Here is a 24,585-nt window from a genome sequence, read left to right as displayed (position 1 = left end):
AGCTGCAACATGACCTCCCAACTCCTGTACTCAATACTCTGACCAATAAAGGAAAGCATACCAAATGCCTTCTTCATTATCCCACCTACCTGCGACTCCACTTTCAAGGAACTATGAACCTGCCCTCCAAGGAGTTTTTGTTCAGCAACACTCCCTAGGACCTTACCATTAAGTGTATAAGTCCTGCTAAGATTTGCTTTTCCAAAATGCAGCACTTCACATTTATCTGAATTAAACTCCATCTGCCACTCCTCAGCCCATTGGCCCATCTGATCAAGATCCCATTGTAATTAGATTCCATACAATGTGGAAACAGGCCCTTCGGCTCAACCAGTCCACACCAACCCTGCAAAGAATAACCCACCCAGACTCATTTCCCTCTGACTAATGCACCTAACGTATGGGCAATTTAGCATGGTCAATTCACCTAACCTGCACATCTTTGGACTGTGGGAGGAAACTGGAGCACCCGGAGGAAACCCACGCAGACACGGGGAGAATGTGCAAACTCCACACAGACAGTAATCTGAGGCAACCTTCTTCACTGTCCAATACAGCTCTAATTTTGGTGTCATCTGCAAACTTACTAAATATACCTCTTATTCTCACATCCAAATCATTTATATGAATGATGACAAGTAGAGGACCCAGCACCAATCCTTGTGGCACTCCAATGATCACAGATCTCCAGCCTGAAAAACAACCCTCCACCACCACCCTCTGTCTTCTACTTTTGAGCCAGTTCTGTATCCAAATGGCTAGTTCTCTCTGTATTCCATGAGATCTAACCATGGTCAACAGTCTCCCATGGGGAACCTTGTCGAATGCCTTACTGAAGTCCATTTTTATCAAGTCTACTGCTCTGCCCTCATCAATCCTCTTTGTTACTTCTTCAAAAAAATCAATCAAGTTTGTGAGACATGATTTCCTACGCACAAAGCCACTGATCTGGAATCAAGTGCTAAACGAAACCATTGCTGGAAAAACCCATCTGGTTCACTAATGCCCTTCAGGGAAGGAAATGTACATGTGATTCCAGACCCATGGCAATATGGTTGACTCTTAAACAATTAATGCTGACCTAAACAGCGACTGAATTTTAAAAAAACCTGAGCAGCCTTTTCCCCTGCTCAGTGTACACTGTCCAGGTCTTGCCATTATACAGGAGTGCACGGAGGACACAGGTTTATGGAGACTTAGTTCTCAGTCAGGTTTAACGCAGTCTCACTTGGACAGAATTACAGCTTTCATGGTTGATGCAGAATTTAACGCTGACTGACAGTGGTGGTGACTAAAGTTTAGATATGTGTGAAATCAAGCTCCTGCAGCATTACATTTTTCATGCTGATACATGGCATTGTGACAATCATCTGTGCCTTCTTGATGCTGATGGTTAAACCAAACTCTTGACAGACCTGAGAGAGTCTGTCCAGTTGCTACTGAAGGTGTTTGTCAGTATGGAACGCTCGTGCAACCTAATCAGTGTACAGTAAATTTCTGATAAGGACTTGGATCTCCAGTGATGTCTTGATGATGTGAGCAGCTTTCCCTCAGTCCTGATTTGAGAGTAGACAGCTTGTGTAGATCTGAAGGCATAGGACATCAGCATAGAAAGGAACACACCAAATAGTGTTGGTGTCAGATCACAACCACATTTGACCCCATTGCAGATTTTAAAGGGTTTCAATGTTGCCCTGTTACAGCTGACCTTACATCAGGTTATCATGGTAGGAGGATATGGCTTTGAGCAGCCTTTGGTGGACAACCAGTTATCTACCTAAGTAGATCACCTCTTTTCTCAGTGAGATTGATTAAGTAGTCTCTTTTATTCACAGCGTTTTTCTTGCTGGACTGAGAAGATCATGTTAACTGTAGATTTTGCAGATCTGAAACACACATATGTGCTGAACAGGGAGATAATGGTTGTGATTATTGCAACCCCCTATGTGTTTTGACAGGGTCACAGTTTTTCCATTCAGCATTCCCGCCCACCACCTGACCTACACCACCCCATCCCATCCACTCACCCTCTACCCCATCCACATGCCCACCACCACAACCTCCCCATTCCCCTTTTGCCCCCCACCCCCAGCAGAGAGGAACAAGTTTGTGCAGAAACACCAGTTTCAGTTCTAGGTTGTATAAATATAAGTGTGGAAGCCTTGGAGAGGGTGCAGAGGAGATTTACCAGGATGCTGCCTGAACTGGAGGGCATGTCTTATGAAGAAAGGTTGAGGGAATTAGGGCTTTTCTCTTTGGAGTGAAGGAGGATGACAGATGACTTGATAGCAGTGTACAAAATGTTGAGCGGCATAGATAGAGTGGATAGCCAGAGACTTATTCCCAGGGCAGAAATGTCTGTCATAAGGGGACATAATTTTAAAGTTTGGGGAAATGTCAGAGGTATGTTCTTTACACAGAGTGTGGTGGGTGCATGGAATGCACTGCCAGCAGTAATAGTAGAGCCAGAGACGTTAGGATGTTTAAGCGACTCTTGAATAGGCACATTGAAGATAGTACAATGAAGGATATGCAGGTTAGGTCTAATCTTAGAGTGGGGGCCAGCAGAACATAGAGGAACAAAGTGATTGTACTATGCTGTACTGTTCTATGTTCTAAGTTATTGGGCAGGTTGGACAGAGAGAGCCTTTTTCCTTGGAAGGCAATGGCTAGCACGAGGGGACAATGCTTTAAATTGAGGGGTGATAGATATAGGACAAATGTCAGAGGTAGTTTCTTTACTCAGAGAGTAGTGGGGGCGTGGAACGCACTGCTGGCAACAGTAGTGGACTTACCAACTTTAAGGGCATTTAAATGGTCATTGGATAAACATATGGACAAGAATGGAATAGTGTAGGATTGATGGGCTTCAGATTGGTTCCACAGATCAGTGCAACATTAAAGGCCGAAGAGTCTGTACTGACTTGTAATGTTCTATGTTCTTATTGTAAAATTAGTATTTGGAGCTTTGCCCAAGATGAGTGAAACAATAGCTTTGCTAAGCTCTTTCATTGTGGGTTTGATATCCTGCACTTCCATGACAGGCAGGTTTTTTAAGAAGACAACACATTCCATCCATTTTTCAGACTGTTATTTGCAATTGGTGATGACCTCCCCTGCACTTTCTTTTTTCTTTGCTGGTGGACACGATATGTTTTGATCCCTTCATGCGCTCCCCTATCATTACCTGTGCTGAAGGACATCTGGATTTTTTTATTAATTCAAGGGATGTGGGCGTTGCTGGCTGGGTCGGGATTTATTGCCCTTTTCTAGTTTCTCTTGTGAAGGGAACAGTGACCCACTGCAATCCAGTGCTAAAGGTTGACCCACAATGCCATTAGGGACAGAATTCAAAATTTTGATCCAGCGACATTGAAGGAATGATGATTTTTTTCTGAGTCAGGATGCTAAATGGGTTTGAGGGAAACTAGCAAGAGGTGGTGTTCCCAGATACCTGCTGCTCTTGTCTTTCTAGATGGAAATGGTCATGGGTTTGAATGTGCTGTCTAAGGACAGATGGTGGACAGGCTCTGGGGAGTCAGGAATGAGTTACTCATTGCAGTAGTCCTAACCTCTGAGCTGCTTTTGAAGCCACTGTATTTATATGGCGAGTCCAGATGAGTTTCTGATCAATGGTAATTCCCAGGATGTTTTTAGTGGATTCACTGATGATGAATGTCAAGGAGCAGTGGTTAGATTGTCTCTTATTGGAGATAGTTATTGTCTGGCATTTATGTGGTATGAATGCTACTTTTCATTTGTCAGCCCAAGCCTGGATATTTTCCAGATCTTGTTGCAGTTAAACATGGACTTCAGCATTCAAGGGACCATGAATTATGCTGAACATTGTGCATTCATTGGCGAACATTCCCACTTCTGATCTTTTGATAGAGGGAAGGTCATTGATGAAGTAGCTGAAGATGGTTGCCCCTATGTTACTACCATGAGGAACTCCTGCAAAGATATCCTGAAGCTGAGACGACTGACTACCAATAACCACAACCATCTTCCTATGTTCCAGGAATGACTCCGACAAGCAGAACGTTTGCCCCTGATACCCAATGATTCCTGGTCAAATGTACCCTTGACATCAAGAGCTGTCACTCTCGCCTCACCTCTGCCAAATATGGACAGGAGCTGATTTCCAATGAGGTCAGGAGCTGAGTGGCACTGGCAGACTGACTGGCAAAGTTGTAATCAGTAGTCATTGGTGCACCACCTAGATATCTGTTGGACTTTACTTTAAGTGCATTTTAGTGCATTCAGTCTTCTTGCTCAGATCTCTCTTGTAATTGATGACAGCAGACAACTTGGTTCTGATGACAGGTTTCAGCACAGCAGGGTTAGCCTCAAACTAATCAACATTTTTCCCCTCTTGCTTATTACATGTTAGAAGTGCTCCTTTGTGGACAATGTTTTGAAGTGCGGTCCATTTTACTTCTGCAATTATGTGGGACTGCTGGACAGAATGTGTCTATTCAATTCCAGGAACTGCTGGATTTTATCTGGGAAGGCAGTATGGCTGACATTATAGGTGGATGACATTCTTGCCTTGAATTAATTAATTTCAAGGTTTGTGTCCTCATGCTGGTGCACACCAGGTAGTCATCTTCATCACAGCCAGTGCTTGGCAGTTCAAGGTGTTGAGAATATTGTTCAGAAAATAATGTCTAGTCCAGACTGATCTTGGATGTCTCCAGGGCATCTTCATGCGTGATTTGTTCTAAAAGGTGTTAGTGACACAGAGCATGTGGTATCACCGAGACCCAGTTGGATCTCATTGATTGTTATCAGGCCAGGATGTCTGAGGGAGTAGTGCCAGATCTCATTGACTGTGCTGAAAACCCCCAGTAGCACCAGGGTGGCAGGTCTGTCCTATGAGGAGAGATTGGTTTGACTGGGCCTGTGTTCACTGGAGTTAAGAAAGATGAGAGGGGGAATTTGACTGAAACATACAAAATTCTAACGGACGAGATGCAGGGAGGATGTTTTCCCTGATTGGAGAGTTTAGAACTAGAAGTTACACTCTCAGGATATGGGGAGGACCATTGAGGATTGAGATGAGGAAAACTTTCTTCACTGTGAAACTCAAGCAAGAGATAGATAAGTTTTTAGACTTTAAAGGCATTGAGGTGCATGAGGAGATGGTGAGAAAATGGCATTGAGATAGAGAATCAGCCATGATTGGTGGACAGGCTTGAAGAGCGAATGGCCTACTTCTACTGTTGGCTGTTATGTTTCTATGTTTCCTGTATATTAAACAGAGTACTGTTAGCTGTCAGTTCATTTCAGAGGTTCTTTCTCCCTCTCTTCATCAATATCAGGCAAACTGCGGTGGCAGGGCAGGTGCTGACAGAATCGATGTGCTGTCTATCTTACCTTATCAGCCTGGGGGAGAACGATGACAGTCATGGTGCCAGTATGGATCCGTTGCATTCGCGATGATAGGCCCATTTCAGGAATCCTCTGAACTCTGTGGGTCCCGCCTTCATTTTTTAAAAAGCGATAGACACTCTCCCCTGAAATACTTGCTGATGCATGATGCAATCCTCCTTAACAGGGAGAACACAAATAAAAAGAGCTTGGATAAAAGAATCGACCGCCGGGAGAGATGAAGCAGTTGGACGTTTAATTCATGGATGAGGCGCGGCAAAGATTTGGAATCTATTCCAAACTAGAAATGCTACTTTTAACCCTAATCTTCTGCTGAAATACTTGAAATCAGTTTGTACTAGCAACATGGTGAAGTTTCAGTGCTGCCTCTAACCTGCTGCATTAGCTGAGCAGGCAATGCATTGGTTGGTGTAACCCAACTAGCAAGACAAAGGAGAAGAAAATCAACCAACATTCTGAAGCCTGACCACGATCCACTCCTAGTTTGGAAGTATGTTTGTGTCCTTGTGTGAACATGTATGTGGACGTGTGTGTACATGGATGTGTGCTGACATTCACGGACATATGCAGACTCTTGTCCATATGAATGTTAACAGGCATTTATACATGTATTCATATGTAGATGTGTACATTTGTGATCTTACAAATAAGTAGCATACAATCCTAGCCAGTCTAACTTTCATCGTAAGAAAACTCTCCCATTTACGTATGAGTCTGGTTTTCCAAACTACTCACAAGGCATTTTACATCTTTGCCTCAATAACGAGATTAAACTTTTACAGTTCTCCAGACATGGTCTTACCAATTCCCTGCATAAATGAAGCATAACCTTTATGTATTCAATTTCCCTTAGAATAAACATTAACATTCTACTAACTTTCTTTATCATTTGCTGAAACTACATACTAATGCTTTGTGATTCTGCACTCAGACACCCGGATCCCCCTCCGCATGTCAAAGCTCTGTAATCTCTCACTGGTTAGATAATACACTTGTTCATTCTTACTTCCAAAATGGAGAGTTTCACATTTTCCCACATTATATTCTGTCTGCTAGATCTTTGCTGACTCACCTGACCTATCTGCATCGCTTTTGTAGCTTTCTTATATTCTCTTCACAATTCATTTTCCTTCCTGTTTTTGTATCATCAGCATATTTAGCAGTCATACATACCTTCGATCCCCAATCCAAATCATTTATATAAATTATTAAAAAAAGTTGGAGGCCCTAACAGTGATCACTGTGGCACATGACTTAATACATGTTGCCAACCAGAAAATGACCCATTCATGCCAATCTCTTATCTATACCAACATGTTACCCCTTTATTTTCTGCAGTTACCTTTAATGTGGCATCTTACCAAATATCTTCTGGAAATCTAAGTTCAGGACATCACAGCATCACATCACAGTTTTTCTGCAGTATTCTAAATTATCAAAGACCTCCAATACATTGGTGAAAAATGTTTTCCCTTTCACAAAAACCATGTTGACTCTGCCTGGTTACCTTGTATCTATTTTAAACACCCTGATGTAAAATCTTTAATAATAAGTTTTTAGTATCATACCTTGGACAGATATTAAGCTAACTGGCATGTCATTTTCTGCTGTGTGTCTCCCTCCCTTTAGAACAAAGGAGTTACGCTTACTATTTCCAATCTAATGGAACCATGATTCTCGGGAATTTCGCAAAATTCTTACTTGCTACTTCTTTTACAGCGCCAAGATGAAACCCATCTGGACCTAAGTATTTGTCAAGAACTGCCATTTGCCAAGAATTGGACACAAAGTTCCAGTTGAAGCCAAGCCTGTGTTTTATAAATGTTCACCATGCATGTGATATTTATCTTTGTCAATCAGACCTTGTGAGAACTGTGCCTGGGCTTCATCTCAGGATCGGAATGCCTGAGCTCACTCTTCTCCACTTCCTCCAGCTGAAACATCATGGTGTTCATCTGATGATTATACATTCCAGAATCTTTAACCAGTGTGTGGGTCTATGGCCATGTGTGAACTTGCTTTTTATGTTTTTTAACAATTTTCTCAGCCTACCCTGCTATCTCCAAGAATGTGTGCACATGTACACTCAAGTTGTCCCAGTAACATCTTTCAAATTGTATCATTTAGGTTTTATTGCCTTCCCCGGTTTGCCTAACTGAAATGGGTCATCTCTGCATTACTTCATCTGCCATGTGCCCAGCTATCACTCGAGTCTAAAGCTATGCTCTGCACAGTCAACCATTCTTTGACGAGTTTGTCAGCTGCAAATTGTGAAATTGTACAGTATTCACCCAAGTCATTAATGTGTGTGAAAGAAAAATAAAATTATGTGAGATATAAATAGAGTTAATGGTAGGTGTCTTTTCCTTAGAATGAGGGATTTCAAGACAAGGGGTCATATTTTTAAGTTGGGAGGAGAGAGATTTAGAAATGACGTAAGCGACAACTGTTTTACAGACAGGGATTTCAAGACTGTGGGGGAGGGGCACACCTTTAAGGTGAGAGGAGAGAGATTTAATCTACACGTGAGACACTTTTATACAGCGGGTTGTTCGCATGTGGAATGAACTTCCTGAGGAAGTGGTGGGCGTGGGTACAATTAAAAATTTTAAAAGACATTTGGATAAATACATGAAAAGGAAAGGTTTGGAGAGATATGGGTCAGGAGCAGGCTAGTTGAGTTTAGGATTGGTTGAACCAAAGGGTCTGTTTCTGTGCTGTATGACTCCTTATAACAACCCCTAGGAAGGCTGACTGTAAAGTTTCCTCCAGCCCCAAAAGCAACCATTCACCACTCCTGCCACTTGGCAAATTCTGTATCCATTTTCCCTTTTAAGCCTGGGATTTCCAACATCCTACGGCATTCTCTCTCTCTTTAGTAGTCACATTCTCTTTAATTAATAATGCCATTCCTGCTGCATTTTTTCCTTCCCAACCTTCCCTGAACATTTTGTATTTAAGAATAATTAGCATCCTATTTTCTCAGCCAGATCCTTGTTAATACGAGACCATCGTAACTACACACGGTTATTTGAGCCGATAGCTCATCAGCCTCCTTTGTCATATTTAATGCACGTAAACCTGTCCGTATTTCGTCTTACCTCACCTTTTTTCTCTTCTCTCTGGTGCCAAAGGTTTCTCCTAATCCTTTTCAAAACTTATTTCTTCTCGATAATGTAGTTCAAATGATTTTTCTGGAACATCGGGGAATATTGGAGAACATTGTCCCTTTACATATAATCCTTGGGCATGTGTTCTGCATTTAAGCAAAAACCTCCAAGATCAAGGACTGAGCAGCTTTGACCCCACAAAGTGGGGATGGGGGGTGGCAGAGAGGAGGTGGAGTGGCATTTTTGATAAGGGATAGCATTACTGCTGTACTTCAGGAGGATATTCCCGGGAATACATCCAGGGAAGTGATTTGGGTGAAACTGAGAAATAAGGAAGGGATGACCACCTTATTGGAATTGTATTATAGACCCCTCGAATAGTCAGCGGGAGATTTCAGTTATCTGTAACAATAATAGGGTGGTTATGGTAACTTTCCAAACATAGTCTGGGACTGCCATAGTGTTAAGGGTTTAGATGGAGAGGGATTTCTTAAGTGTGTACAAGAAAATGTTCTGATTCAGTATGTGGATGTACCTACTAGAGAAGGTGCAAACCTTGACCTACTCTTGGGAAATAAGGCAGGGCAGGTGTCAGTGAGGGAGCACTTTGGGGCCAGCGTTCATAATTCTATTCGTTTTATAATAGTGATGGAAAAGGATAGACAGGATCTAAAAGTTGAAGTTCTAAATTGGAGGAAGGCTAATTTTGACGGTATTAGGCAAGGGCTTTCAAAAGCTGATTGGAGGCAGATGTTTGCAGGTAAAGGGACGGCTGGAAAACGTGAAGCCTTCAGAAATGAGATAACGAGAGTACAGAGAAAGTATATTCCTGTCAGGGTGAAGGAAAGCTGGTAGGTATAGGGAATGCTGGATGACTAAAGAAATTGAGGGTTTGGTTAAGAAAAAGAAGGAAGCATATGTCAGGTATAGACAGGATAGATTGAGGGAATCCTGACAAGAGTATAAAGGCAATAGGAGTATACTTAAGAGGGAAATCAGTAGGGCAAAAAGAGGATATGAGGTAGCTTTGGCAAATAGGATTAAGGAGAATTCAAAGGGTTTTTACAAATATATGAAGGACAAAAGGGTAACTAGGGAGAAAATAGGACCCCTCAAAGATCAGCAAGGCTGCAGGAGATGGGGGAGATACCTTGCATCAGTGTTTACTGTGGAGAAGGACATGGAAGATAAGAATGTGGGGAAATAGATGGTGACATCTGGAAAAATGTCCACATTACAGAGGATGTCTTGAAATACATAAAAGTGGATAAATCCCCAGGACCTGATCAGGTGTACCCTGTGGTACTCTGTGGAAAGCTAGGGAAGTGATTGCTGGGCCACTTACTGAGGTATTTGTATCAATAGTCACAGGTGAAGTGCCGGAAGACCGGAGGTTGGCTAACGTGGTGCCACTGTTTAAGAAGGGTGGTAAGGACAAGCCAGGGAACTATAGACCAGTGAGCCTGACCTCGGTGGTGGGCAAATTGTTGGAGGGAATCCTGAGGGACAGGATGTACATGTATTTGGAAAGGCAAGGACTGATTAGGGATAGTCAACATGGATTTGTGCGTGGGAAATCATGTCTCACGAACTTGATTGAGTTTTTTGAAGATTAGGGCAAAGCAGCAGATGTGATCTGTTTAGACTTCAGTAAGGCATTCGACAAGGCTCCCCATGGGAGACTGGTTAGCAAGGTTAGACCTCATGGAAGGAGGAGAAAGTGAGGTCTGCAGACGCTGGAGATCAAAGCCGAAACTTTATTGCTGGAACAGCACAGCAGGTCAGGCAGCATCTAGGGAACAGAAGATTCGACGTTTCGGGGACATGCCCTTCTTCAGGAATGAAGAAGGGCATGTGCCCGAAACGTCGAATCTTCTGTTCCCTAGATGCTGCCTGACCTGCTGTGCTGTTCCAGCAATAAAGTTTCGGCTTAGACCTCATGGAATACAGGGAGAACTAGCCATTTGGATACAGAACTGACTCAAAGGTGGTGATGGAGGGTTGATTTTTCGGATTAGAGGCCTGTGACCAGTGAGTGCCACAATGATCAGTGTGAGGTCCACTACTTTGCATCATTTATATAAACGATTTGGATGTGAACATAGGAGGTATGGTTAGTAAGTTTGCAGATGACACCAAAATTGGAGGTGTAGTGAGGAAGGTTATCTTAGAGTACAAAGCAATCTTGATCAGGTGGGTCAACGGGCTGAGGGGTGGCAGATGGAATTTAATTTAGATAAATGTGAGGTGCTGCATTTTGGAAAGGCAAATCAGAACAGTACTTATCCACTTAATCGTAAGGTCCTAGGGAGCATTGCTGAACATAGAGACCATAGAGTGCAGGTTCATAGTTCTTTGCAATTTGAGTTGCAGGTAGATAGGATAGTGAAGAATGTGTTTGGTATGCTTTCCTTTATTGGACAGAGCATGGAGTACAGGAGTTGGGAGGTCATGTTATGGTTGTACAGGACATTTGTTAGGCCACTTTTGGAATACTGCATTCAATTCTGGTCTCCTTCCTATCAGAAGGATATTATGAAACTTGAAAGGGTTCAGAAAGGATTTACAAGGATGTTGCCAGGGTTGGAGGATTTCAGCTGTAGGGAGAGGCTGAATAGGCTGGGGCTGTTTTCCCGGCAGCGTCAGAGGCTGAGGGATGACCTTATAGAGTTTATAAAATCATAAGGGGCATGGATGGGATAGATAGACAAAGTCTTTTCCCTGGGGTGGGGGAGTCAAGAACTACTGGAGGTTTAGAGTGAGAGGGGAAAGATATAAAAGAGACCTAAGGAGCAATGTTTTCACGCAGAGGGTGGTGTGTGTATGGAATGACCTGCCAGAGGAAGTGGTGGAGGTTGGTACAATTGCAACATTTAAAAGGCAAATGGATGGATATTTGAATAGAAAGGATTTAGAAACATATGGGTCAAATGCTGGCAAAGTAGGTCAGGATATCTGGTCGGCATGGACGAGTTGGACTGAAGGGTCTGTTTCCATGCTGTATGTCTCTATGACTCTATGACAAGAATTGAAACACAGTGAAGAAACTTTACCATAGTCTGAAGGAGTGTAGTTCAACACTTCAAAGTTCCAGTCCTTGAAGCCTGCATAGTGTTTGTACATATCGAAAATCTCCCTTGTAAACTGCTGGCAAATGTCACCTGGAAAAATAAGATCAAGAGTTAACACCACTTGTGAGCAGCCCACACTCAGCAGAATTGGTCCAGTTTTGACCTGAGAACAACCGAGATAATCAACAGCAGTTTACTAGAAGGTGTGGTCCCATCAGAAATTTAGGACTTTCCAGCACAGCTCACTGGACAGACATCAAGTCTAGGAACCTCCTGTGATTCTCCTTATCTCGAATGCAGGGCTTGAGGGTGGCAGCAATTGCTGCCACATGAGTGAAGCACAGAGCAGGAACAAAATCCAAAACCTCTTGATTTGGTGGAATTATGTGATAGTTCAGCAGCAACTCAATGCACTGACATGGGGAGAATGTCCAGCAGTCACTTTTCAATGCAAATGAGGAGATGAATGGTATCAGAGAACAGTAAACTATCAGAGTCTGGAAACTGAGCAAGTGAGAGATAAGATGACATTGTGGGAAAAAGTAAAGCACAGAATGGAAATATAAACTCAGTGAGAGGACATGTAAGTCGTGGACAAATAAAGACAAAATTCCTTGAAGTTCCATCTAGATAAAGCTGTGAAATGATTAATAGATTTGTGTGCTTTAGATAGACATAGACTGCAAACACAGCAATGTTTTTCTGCAAATTATCGGTTCAGCCACATTAGATTATTGTTTGGACTAATGTCTGGTCACCTCAAAGTTTATTAATGTCATTACCTAAGGCTAAGAAATAGCAGGCTGTGGCTATTAATTGTCCAAGTACCCATGTGTTAGGAGCACCTATAACACAGGGGAGGGAGGATTTAGAAGGAGTTGTGGGACTGAGTAGTTAATAAACTCTATCCATAAAGGAGGGGGAACTTGATTTATGCCTCACTTATTGCCTTGGATCCAAACTGAAAACACATGAGGAAAGATGTCAAAAATGAGCACAAAGACACAAACTGTTATATGGCTCTGAAATGAAGAAAAACTGCTTCTGCTCAGGTTTAAATATTCCCAGCTCTTCACAATAATGGAAAAAAGTTTAAATATATTAAAGCCTTAAGAAGCAATTCAAAAGGCCTCTAGCCTCCTGCTGTTTCTCCATAGCTGGATAATATTGTAGTGACTGGACCTATAACACAGGATTGTAGAGACCCGACATTTACAGATGGACAGTGACTGAAATCTTCATATTGAACATCACAACAAAGTCTGGAATACTTATAATGAACATTACAGCAGAGTCAGTACAGTCAGTCTATACAGAAACAGACCCTTCAATCCAACTCATCCATGCTGTCCAGACACCCCAATCTGACCTGGTCCCATTTGCCAACACTTGGCCTGTATTCCTCTGAACCCTTCCTATTCATGTATCCATCCCGATGCCTTTTAAAATGTTGTAATTGTACCAGCCTCCACCACAGCTCATTCCATAGACGTACCACCGTCTGAGCGGAAAAGTTGCTCCTTGGGTCCTTTTAAATCTTTCCCCTCTCATCTTAAAGCTATACCCTCTAGTTTTGGACTCCCCCACCCTAGGTAAATGACCTTAGCTGTTCACCCTATTCATGACCCTCATGACTTTATAAACCTCAATAAGGTCACCCCCGCAGCCTCCGATGCTCCAGGGGAAAAAGCCAATTCAGCTTATCCCTGTAGCTCAATCACTCCGATCCAGTGTCTGGAATACTGAAGATAGATATTACACCAGAGGCATGAATATTCACAACTGGGTGATTCCACAGGCTCTATTCACCCTCTTAGGTGAATATTATTTGGAGATCACACTAATCAGCTAATGCTGAAACATTGTTCACTGTATGTGCCACTGTGACCGTGCCCAACCCCAGTGTCCGCTGTTCCCTGCACAGTCAGTGGAGGAGTGGTCAAAGCAAACTCTGACAACATATCCTGGCAGAGGACCTGCCTCCATTGACTGTACCTTAACTGCTGGCACAGCAGAGACTGGAGCATCTCATGTGGTACTTACTCAGGTCTCTGACCACATGTAAATGTGGAGTCAGAGGGAACTCCATGCAGTGAGGCATTTAATGGCAATTGTAAATTGCATGGATTCTCACCTCCTGTTGTTCTTCCTGCCGTCACCTCAAGGATCACATTGCTTTCATCATGTTTCTCCTTTTGCACCAGCATCCGTAGGATCTAAAGGTGTAGGAAAGGAAGCAATTCGCTGAAAGGAATGAACACGCTTAAAACATCACTGACACGCTGTTTATTTTGTTTGCAGAAAGATGGGCTTTCAGAAACACTCTTTAAAAATTGTAGTTACATCATTACATTTCCACCTCAGCTTCTGATCGACAGACCGCACTGTAACACGCAGACATCAGCAATCCTACAATTACACACAAACTTGCTACAGAGTGCACAGACACACTGGAGGGAAAGAGGTTTCAGGACTTGATCGGGGGAAATCAAGAGTTGGGCTCAAGGCTTGGGTTGAAAGCGTGTGTCTCTGTGAGTGTGGGTCTGTGTGTTTCTGTGTCTGTGTGCGCGTGGTCGGGTGTAGGCTTGAGGCTGAAGGGGTCAGGTACAGGCCTCAGATTAGGGTGTTGGGTCAGGGACACAGAGCCATGCTTTTGATCACTTTAATGACTCCTGAAATAGCAGGGTCATGATGTTAGAAGATATTTATTGAGTGCTTTTGATGACAATTGAGTATTGGAGTTGAGACATTGTTTTGCAGTTGTACAGGACATTGGTGAGACCATTTCTAGAGGACTGTGCACAGTTCTGGTCACCCTGCTATAGGAAGGATATTATTAAATTGGAGGAGCTGCAGAAAAGATTTACAAGGATGTTACCAGGACTGGAGGGTTTGAGTTTTAAGGAGAGGCTGGATAAGCTGGGACTTTTTTCACCAAAGTATAGGCGGTTGAGGGGTGACCTTAAACAAGTTTAAAAAATCATGAGGGGCATTGATAAGGTGAATGGCCAAAATCATTTGCCCAGGCTGCAGGAGTCCAAAACTTGATAGCATAGGTTTGAGGTGAGAGGGGAAATATTTAAAAGGGACTTGAGGGGCTACTTTTTCACACAGAGGGTGGCTTGTAAGTGGATTGAACTGCCAGAGGAAGTGGTAGTTTCAGGTACAGTTACAACAATTAAAAGACATTTAGACACGTACATAAATACGAAAGGTTTAGAGGGACATAGGCCAAATGCAGATAAATGTTTCAATAAGATCACCTCTCCTTCTCAATTCCAATGGATACAGGTTTAATCTCAACCTTATTGCAAAAGCCCATCCCTTTATCCAAACAATCAGTTACATAAATGTTCTTTGATCTGTTTCCAATATTCAAGTTTCCCTCTTCAAATAAGGAGCTGTCCACAGTACTCCATGTGCAGTCTGACTTATGTCTATACAGTTGTAACAAGACTCCCCTACTTCTAAACTTTTACAATAAAAGCCAACATTGAATTTGCCTTCCTAATAACCTGCTGCACTTGTACTGTATGTCAGGCACAAGGTCGTCCAAATCTCTCCACACCACAGCATCCTACAATCACTCTCTGTTTAAATAATATTCTGCTTTTCTGTTCTTCCTGAGAAATTGGACCTCACACAATGTACTACATTTGCCACATTTTACCCCACTCGCTTAGCCTCAATTTATATCCACTTGAAGACATCCTGTGCTCCCCTCAACATTTGCTTTCTGATCTTTGTGCCATCTTTGGCTACAATGTAGTCTATCCCTTCAGCGAGTCATCAATATAGGTCACGAACAGCTGAGGACTGAGCAACGATCTTTGCAGCACACCACAAGTTGTCAACGTGTAAACAACAAATTCATCCCAAATTTCCTTTTTAATTTCTTCATCCATTGGATATGGTATCACTGGATAGGCATTTACTGCCCACTCTTTTATTGCCCTGGGAAGGTTGGCACTGAGCTGTCTTCTTGAACTGCTACAGTCCACCTGGTATGGGTACGCCCACGGTGCTGTTTGGAAGGGTACTGCAGGATATTTACTCAGCAACAGTTAAGGAATTATTGTTATTGTTCTAATTCAGGATGGTGTGGGGCTTGGGCAAGAACATATTGCTAGTGGTGATCTCCCACACCAGCTGCCCTTGTCCTTCTCGGTGGTACTGGTTGAGAGTTTGGAAGATGTTTGGTGTAAGCTGATCCTCTATCCACACTAACGTATTTCCCCAATGCATGGGGAAGCAGTGACATAGAGGTAATATCACTGGATTAACAATCCGGAATCCCAGCCCAATGTCCTGAGGACATAGATTCAAATCCTATCGTGGTATGTGGAGAAATCTGAATATTATTATAATAATAATAATAATATTGATCTAATAGCAAACATGTGACCACTGTCAATATTATAAAAACCCACCGGGTTCATTCATATCTCTTTCGGGAAGGAAATCTGCTGTACTCATCTCGACTGGCCTACATGTGACTCCAGACCCACAGTAATGTGGTTGACCCTTAACTGTCCTCTGGGCAATAAATGCTGGCCTAGTCAGCGACGCCCACATGCCACAGATAAATAAAGAAATCACATGGTGCTGTGCAGTAACCTTTTATATCGCACCTTAGCAAATATCTTTTTGAAGTGCCAGATAACCTTTAGACCAAACATGACATCGTGTCCTATTCAGAAGCAAGTGACAGAGGTTGGGTCAATGGCTAGAGAATATAGTCTGTAAGAACAAGTGGACACCGATAGAGGCCTACAGCACAGAGACAGGCCCTTTGGCCAATACTGGTCCATGCCGATCAAAATGTCTATCCACGCTAATCCCATTTCCCTGCACATGGCCCATATCCTTCTAAACCTTTCCTATCCATGTATTTGTCCAAATGCCACTTAAATGTTGTTAATGAACCCCCCTCAATCACTTCAGCTGGCAGCTCATTCCAAATGTGTACCACCCTCTGTATAAAAAGTTTGCCCCTTGGGTTCCCTTTTATTCTTTCCCCTCTAACCTTAAACTGATGCCCTCTAGTCCTCGATACCTCAACCCTGCAAAAAAGACTGAGCGCATTCACCCTATCCATGCCTCTCATGATCTTATACATTTCTAGAAGATTCCGCTCCCCCCACCAGAGTCCCCTACGCTCTGAAGAAAAAAGTTCTAGCTTGCCCGACCTGTTCGCTATAACTCAGAACCTTGAGTCCTGGCAGCATCCTTGTAAATTTCTTCTGCATTCTTTCAAGTTTAATAACATCCTTCCTATAGCAAGGTGACCAGAACTAAACTCAATACTCCAAGTGCAGCCTCACCAATGTCCTGTACAACAGCAACAGAACTTCCCCACCACCTGATGAAGGAGCAGTGCTCCGAAAGCTACTGCTTCCAATTAAACCTGTTAGACTATAACTTGATGTTGTGTGATTTTTAACTTTGTATTTCCCAACTTCTATACTCAATGCCCTGACTGATGAAAGCCAGTGCCAAAAGCCTTCTTCACTGCCCTGTCTGCCTGTGACTCCACTTTCAGATAACCATGCACGTGAACTCCAAGGTCCCTCTGTTCCAGCGCACTCCTTAAGGCCCTACCACTCACCCTGAAACTCTTACCTTGATTTGACCTTCCAAAATGTAAGACCTCACACTTATCTATATTAAACTCCATTTGCCATTTCTTGGCCCAATTCCCCAGCTGATCAAGATCCTGCTGCAATTTCTGATAACATAGAACAGTACAGCTCAGAACAGGCCCTTCAGCCCCCGACGTTGTGCCGACCATTGATCCTCATGTAAGGTAAACCTAATGTACGAACCCTCAAATTTCTGTGACCATATGCATGTCCAGCAGTCTCTTAAATATCCCCAATGACCTCGCTTCCACAACTGCTGCTGGCAACGCATTCCATGCTCTCACAACTCTCTGCGTAAAGAACCTGCCTCTGACAACCCTTCTATACTTTCCGCCAAACAGCTCAAAACTATGACCCCTCATGTTAGCCATTTCTGCCCTGGGAAAAAGTCTCTGGCTATCAACTCTATCTATGCCTCTCATTATCTTGTATACCTCAATTAGGTCCCCTCTCTTCGTTCTTCTTTCTGATGAAAAAAGTCCGAGCCCAGTCAACCTCTCTTCGTAAGATAAGCCCTCCATTGCAGGCAGCATCCTGGTAAACCTCCTCTCCAAAGCATCCACATCTTTCCTATAATAGGGCAACCAGAACTGGACACAGTATTCCAAGTGCGGTCTAACCAAAGTTTTATAGAGCTGCAACAAGATCCTCATGATAGTGTTAAGCACATTAGTCAGAGGGAAATGGGTTTGGGTGGGTTACTCTTCGGAGGGTCGAAGGGCCTGTTTCCACACTGTAGGGAATCTAGTCTAATCATTAGTAGAGGGGTCAATAAACAGGAGGCATAGACTTAAAGTAAAATGCAAAAGGCTATGCTGAGAGTTAAAGAGAACTCTGCCTGTAAGGGTGTTTTAATCAGAAACTCTCCTAACATTTAAACAGTATTTAGATGTTAACTTGTATTGCCATAGTCTCCAGAGCTACAGGGCAAGAGCTGAAAAATGGGATTCCTATGATCAGATCTTTAACCAACACAGATACAATGGGCCCAACGGGCTTCCTCTGGGGTCTAAGTGTTTGAATCCACTTAAAGAAAACTTCTGCTGCTTCAGTAGTGGAAGTTGGACAAGCTATCCAACAAATGAACCGGACCACTTTTTAAAGAATTTCCTGGATGCCCATTTACACTCACATTTCCCTGTAAAACCGTCAAATTTTTGTTCAGCTGCTGGCGTTCTTCAAGGACCAATGGTATCAACTCCTGGTCATCTCGGGCCTTCAGATCTGAAAGCAAGGTGGTTAAAACTTAGTAATAAATAAACACTTTAAAACTACCCAAGAAATTCAAAGGCTTTTTTGTTTAGTTTCAGGTTATTTAAATTGTCCAATAGCCAGAATATAGCAGTTCTAACTAGTCCACAAATTTGTAGGGCTATATCAAACATGAAGTGCTCAGTATCTACCCACAATGTTTCAATCTCATTCACTTCTGCTTGACTCACTCATATCGTCACCATTCTTTTAAGCAGAAGTTTACAGCACAGAACCCAACTATTCAGACCACAGGTTAGCTTAGTGTTTAACCTTTCCTCATAGCTCAGGCCCTCCAGCCCAGGTAGCATTCTGGTGAATCTCCTCCATTCCTTCTCTAATGCAATCACATCTTTCCTAGAATGTGGTGACCAGAACTGCACACAGAACACCAGAACTAACCAACATAAGCTTCCTCCCACCTCACTTCATCTCATTCCTTTCATACAAACACTGGAGCTGAGGTAAGCCTCGGTCCCACGAGCCTGCTCTGCCATTCTAAGTTATGGTTGATCATCTACCTCCACCATTTTCTCATGCTATCTGCTTATCCCTTGATAGCACTGCTATCTGGGTAGTATTGATCTCTGACTTGAACCAGCTCAATGATTTGAGTTTCCACAACCCTTTGGGGTTGAGAATTCCAATACAGAATTGGGTAGTGCAGTCTCTCTGTCTCTGCAAAGGGCAATCCCACCATCCAGAATTAGTCTGGTGAACCACTACTGCACTCCCTTCCATAGCAATTTTATCTTTATTCTATAAAAAAGACCTAGATTAGAACATCTATAATACTGGCCTCAATTATTTTACGTTATCGAGTTCCACATTCTCAACACTGTCCAGATAAAAACATTTCTCCTGATCTCCCGAATGGAATACTTTGTGACGATCTCATATTTATGGCACCCCGAGTTGGTCTCTGCAGTAAATTATCTATTCAATCAAACCCTTTCATGGTTTTATAGATCACTCTATGAAGTCTCGAGGTCAGCCTTCTCTTGTTGAATATTTTGACTTTGATGTACTAGCACTTAATCTGCAACAATTTGTAATTATACAGACTCCTCAATAAGAGAGGACCCAAGAATCTTGTGGGATGGTGGTAGTGTTCCCACCACTAGGCCTGAAGGTCTGGGTTCAAATTCCACCTTTCATACTGTGTCTGAACTGGTCAATCAAAGCAAAATAAAAAGGCCTTTGCAATTCCCTGAGGAGATATGGGCGTGCAGCTGGAGTTGGAATGGTAGGTAGACGTACCAAGGCAAGGTTAGATAAAAGATTGGTCAGGAGGATGTTGGGAAAGCAAAGGGTAATAAGGACAGGAGTTTCAGGAAGGGAGAACCTGATGGCTGGTGGGTCTGGTATTGACGATGGGCCATGGGCACAGGGATACAGAAACATGGAGTACTTCATAAGCAGAGATCACATTCTGGAGTCTGAAGCCAGTTGAAAATTAAATGCCACACTTGCACAACTTCTCAAGGGAGGTTGTACCATATTGTTGAGGTATCAAACACTTTATCAAATAAAATTCTTTGCCAGAAAAGAAAGGCTTAATGCAGACATTGGGTTCAATCAGCAGATAACTATGCATTCACCTCAACTGTGCTATCTCATCTGTCTGTTGCAGAGCAGAGTTACTTTGGGCTGTTTGAACCACCAGTTATCAGAGAGGATTTAACAAACCAATTTTGTAGATGGAAGGCATATCAGTGTTATATGAGCTTCTCTATGTGCTTCACTCCACATGAAGAGCTCTGGTAACATCAGGAAGACACTGGAACATCAGACATAAGAGCAGGAGTAGACCATTTCCGTCTATTCTGCCTTTCATTAAAATTATTGCTGATCTGGTCGTGATCTTAGCTCCACTTTCCTGTCTGACCCCCATAATCTTTGACTCCCTTATCTGACAAAAATCTACCTACTTCAGCCTTGAACAAAGACCCAGACTCTGTTACCTTCTGCAGAAGAGAATTCCATATTCGAACAATTCACAGAGAAGACATTTCTCCTCATCCCCGTCTTTAAGGGGAGATCTTTTATTCTCAAAACAAGTTGCTTGCTCAACATAGTCGTGTTGCTACAATCCAATGAGTTTAGAGGAAGAATTAGCACAGAACCAGGCTATTTAGCCTAACTGCTCTATGCAACTGCTCCACACAAACCTCCTCTCAATCTATCTACAGATCCCTTTGTGCTTTTATCCCTCATTTAATTTCTTCTTAGGTGCATTTCTGCCATTCACCTTAACATAGGAGTGAGTTCCACATTCTCGTGTGCTTCCAACTTCCTCTTTAATTCCCTATCGAATTTATCAGTGGTACCTCATGTTAGACTCTCCCGCAGGTTGGTTTAAAATAGCCCACACTTGGAGGTCATTAAAAGCAACACAAAGAAAATGCCGAAGATTGACAAAACGATATCAATGCCAAATATAAAAGTAGAACTCTGATTACTATTGTACATTGATTCCAACTCGAACAAATCTTTTTCTGACGACTGCAGCTCTTCCAAAAGTGAAGCAAGTGGAGCCAGGTTGACGTGGCGTCTACTTAATAACCTTCCATCTTCCTCACGTGGCTGAATGCAACTCAATCTGTTCTTGATTTCTTTGTATTCATCTTTCAGACCATCAATGTACTTCCTCACAGCTTCCAGCTGAAGTAGTTCACTGAAGTCATTATGATGGTGCCTCTCTGACTGGGGCTTGTAAATGGTGCTTGGCACATTTCTGGGGAGATGCCACCACCAAAATCTGGCGGTCCGTCCACATGCTGTTACGTTTCGTGTCAGCCGGCAAACGCGTCTGCAGGTCCTCCCAAGGTGACCCTGCCTCCGGAGGGAGTTGCTGATGAACCAACTGAGTCCATGTTCCATAATCTGAACAATCTGTCAAGCTCAGGAAGAGGAGGGTATGGTCATCTGAGAGAGTCAGGAGAGATAGCAGATTAGTTGCGGGCTGAACACAAACAGTGTATTGACATATACTCGGCATGCAACATTTTGAAAAACCTCACAGTTGGAGTGGAAGTTTATCAGCAAAATGGTCAAGAGAAGTGGGGTTGATCTCCTTGCAAAGTGAAGGTTAATGGTAGATTTAACCTCATTGTTCACAATAAGGAAGGGGGTTGATATGCAAGAAGAAACAGTTTCCATTTCCAGAGTATCAGTAACCAGAAGGGACAGTTATAAAAATCTTAAGGGATTGGAGTAAAAATAGGCCTTTCGCCCATTCAATGAGATCACGGCTGACTTGATTATCCTCAGCTCCACTTTCCTGTCATTTCCCTTGATTCCTTTACTGATTAAAAATCTCTCAGCTTTAAATGTACTTAATGAGTCAACCTTAACAGCCCTCTGTGGTAAAGAAATCCACAGATTCACCACCATCTGAGAGAAGGAACTCCTGCCCACCTCTGTATCAAATGTGCAAGTCCCGAAAAGTCAGCACTTAAGTGGAGAATTACTGTTCTTTTCTCCACTGTCTTATGATCTTTAATGCAGTCACTAATGAAAGTATGTTTCACACAGTAACTATCGACATGGGACCAGATAAATATAGTTTGGCCATTTGCTCCCTTGAGTCTGTTCCACCATCCAAATAGATCATGGCTGACCCACCTCAACTTTTTCCCCATATCCCTTAATATCTACTGATCTCAGTTTTGACTATATTCAATGAATGAACCTCCACAAATTCCCAAGATTCACCTTCCTCTGGATGAAGAAATTCCTCACCTCAGTCCAAAATGACCTGTGCCTTATTGTGAGACGATATATCTGGTTCTAGACCACAAAGCCAGGGAGGCATCCTTTGTGCCTTTACCCTGTCTGTCCTACACACATTTTGTACTCTTCAACGAGATAATTCCTCATTCTTCTAAACTCCAGAAAATACAGGTCCACTCTCATCAAAACCTCCTCATTGGGCATTCTTAACGTGGAAGAGATATATTTTGTGAACTTCTATTGCTATTCGTTAATGGGTAGTATATCCTTCCTTAGCAAGGAGACAAAAAATTTATTTTTCTTTTCAATAATCAAGGCAAGTATGTTTAACAAAAATGTACCACGCATAAGGCAGGTGAAAATGCACACAAGGCTACATATTTTAATGTACTGAAGATTTTTCTGTATAAATCGATCCATCCCTTTCTGCTAATAAACTCTGTCAACTACCTGGATTATACCAGTATTGAAAGTGTTTTTTTTAAATACTGAAATGCAGCACAACTATTATTTCAATCATAACTTTATTGACCTTTAGTAATTCCGCTTTCCATCTGAACATAACTGAACAGAAATAATGAATTGAAACCAGACTGGGAATTTACAAGAAAAACATGTTAATTTTTTATCCTATTAACATCTTTAACTGCTTTGTGACCCATTAAACTATCCAATGTACAAAATTTTGTAGGTGTTGTGTCACATTGACTCTGGGAATTGCTATAACATGTAGTTTTGTGGAGGTCCTGATAATTGCTGCAGTTTAAGGAGGGCCACTAATGATCAATAAAAGTGTCCTAAAGACCATTCCTAAAGATCTACCTTTAAAATGAGTTCTCGCGATGTATTAAGAAATAAACAGTTTTTATCTTAACCAAGTGTGCAGGATTTTAATGGACGCGAAAGCAGGATGAGGAGCTTTTAGGGAGTTATATGTGCAATTAGTCAACTACAGATTGACACTCCCAATGTTGTTTTCCTAATGAGAGATAATAGAGAGGGAGAGCAAAACTTGAATTTAGCCATGGAATTTATTATGTGTTCAGTGCATATCCCAAGGAGGTAATTCTATTGTGAAAGAGAGGGAATACTGGGAGTAACTTTAGGGGGAAGGAACACCAGGTGGTAACTTTAGGGGGAAGGAGGGACAGAATTTCAGGGTAACTTTAGGGGGAAGGAAGGATGGAACATTAGGGGGTAAGTAACTTTAGGGGGAAGGAATATCAGGGGGTAACTTTAGGGGGAAGGAATATCAGGGGGTAACTTTAGGGGGAAGGAATATCAGGGGGTAACTTTAGGGGGAAGGAATATCAGGGGGTAACTTTAGGGGGAAGGAATATCAGGGGGTAACTTTAGGGGGAAGGAATATCAGGGGGTAACTTTAGGGGGAAGGAATATCAGGGGGTAACTTTAGGGGGAAGGAATATCAGGGGGTAACTTTAGGGGGAAGGAATATCAGGGGGTAACTTTAGGGGGAAGGAATATCAGGGGGTAACTTTAGGGGGAAGGTCGGGAACAGAAGGACCAGCAGTTCATCATAGTGACTGTTTGTGTACACAATGAGAATCTGCGTCAACAAATACTGTATGCAGCACACACTCAAACCCGACACCCTGTCAATACCTTGACAATAGGGCCACCAGTCACCAAGACCCCATCCCCAATCCCACTCCCTCTGCCCCTCCCCCTCCACGCTCCTTACCTCAGGAGTATGCGCACAGCTCGTGAAGCCCGGAGCACTCTGGGAAATGTTCTCAGAAACTACATGTCCCGGCAGGCTGTGCGACGGGAGTCTACTTCCGGAACCTCAGCCCAGACCAGCTCCTTTCAGACATGGCAGTCCCAAGGAGACTGCAGTGCCAAGGTCAATGAGATCCTGGAGAGAGCAGGGTCATGGTGACACTTGGGGTGTTGTTCAAGTGGAACGCGAACTACACCCATCAATCACCAGTTCAGTGAATCAGCAATATACTACTTATAACTCCACACTCTGCTTCTGACTGCATAATAATCTAATTCCTTTTTGAAAGCCTTGATTAAACCTACACCAACCCCCACACTCCCCCCAACACTCTCAGACAGGACATTCCAAACCCTAACCATTCAAGTGATTCTGCCTCAAACTCTCAGACACAAATGGGAACTGTTTCTATCCATTCTGTCCAGTAATTTTGAATATGTCAATCGAGTTTCCTGTCCTCCAAGGAAAAGAGTCCTAACATTTCTGACCTATCTTTATACTGAAGTTCCTGAAGCTTGGAAGCATCTTGGAGGGTGTGGAGTCCTCTCCACAACATCCAAGACTGTCACATACAAAAGTAAGGCAAGCAGACTGTACATGATACTTCACCTGAGGACAAACTAGTATCTTATTGAAGTTGA

At 42.7% G+C, this 24,585-nt stretch overlaps 1 protein-coding gene across 2 annotated transcripts in view; it reads right to left on the bottom strand.

Moving 5' to 3' along the window:
• mtrf1 (mitochondrial translational release factor 1) overlaps nt 1-23,938 on the bottom strand; it is a 30,123-nt gene extending 6,185 nt beyond the window's left edge. The window contains exons 1-6 of one of the 2 annotated variants that reach the window (XM_043700246.1): nt 23,906-23,938; nt 20,931-21,396; nt 18,350-18,441; nt 13,710-13,791; nt 11,558-11,665; nt 5,380-5,552 (exon numbers count right to left, since the gene is read on the bottom strand). In XM_043700246.1, coding sequence (XP_043556181.1) covers nt 5,380-5,552; nt 11,558-11,665; nt 13,710-13,791; nt 18,350-18,441; nt 20,931-21,351 — 876 coding nt within the window. In that variant the 5' untranslated portion in view covers nt 21,352-21,396; nt 23,906-23,938. The other variant, XM_043700247.1, reaches the window with a different exon arrangement.
• Nucleotides 23,939-24,585: the final 647 nt, after the last annotated feature.

This window comes from Chiloscyllium plagiosum, chromosome 12, assembly GCF_004010195.1.
Source record: "Chiloscyllium plagiosum isolate BGI_BamShark_2017 chromosome 12, ASM401019v2, whole genome shotgun sequence".
Taxonomy (NCBI): domain Eukaryota; kingdom Metazoa; phylum Chordata; class Chondrichthyes; order Orectolobiformes; family Hemiscylliidae; genus Chiloscyllium; species Chiloscyllium plagiosum.
The sequence above is the reverse complement of the archived record's forward strand: the minus strand, read 5'-3'. Positions and strand labels throughout refer to the sequence as shown.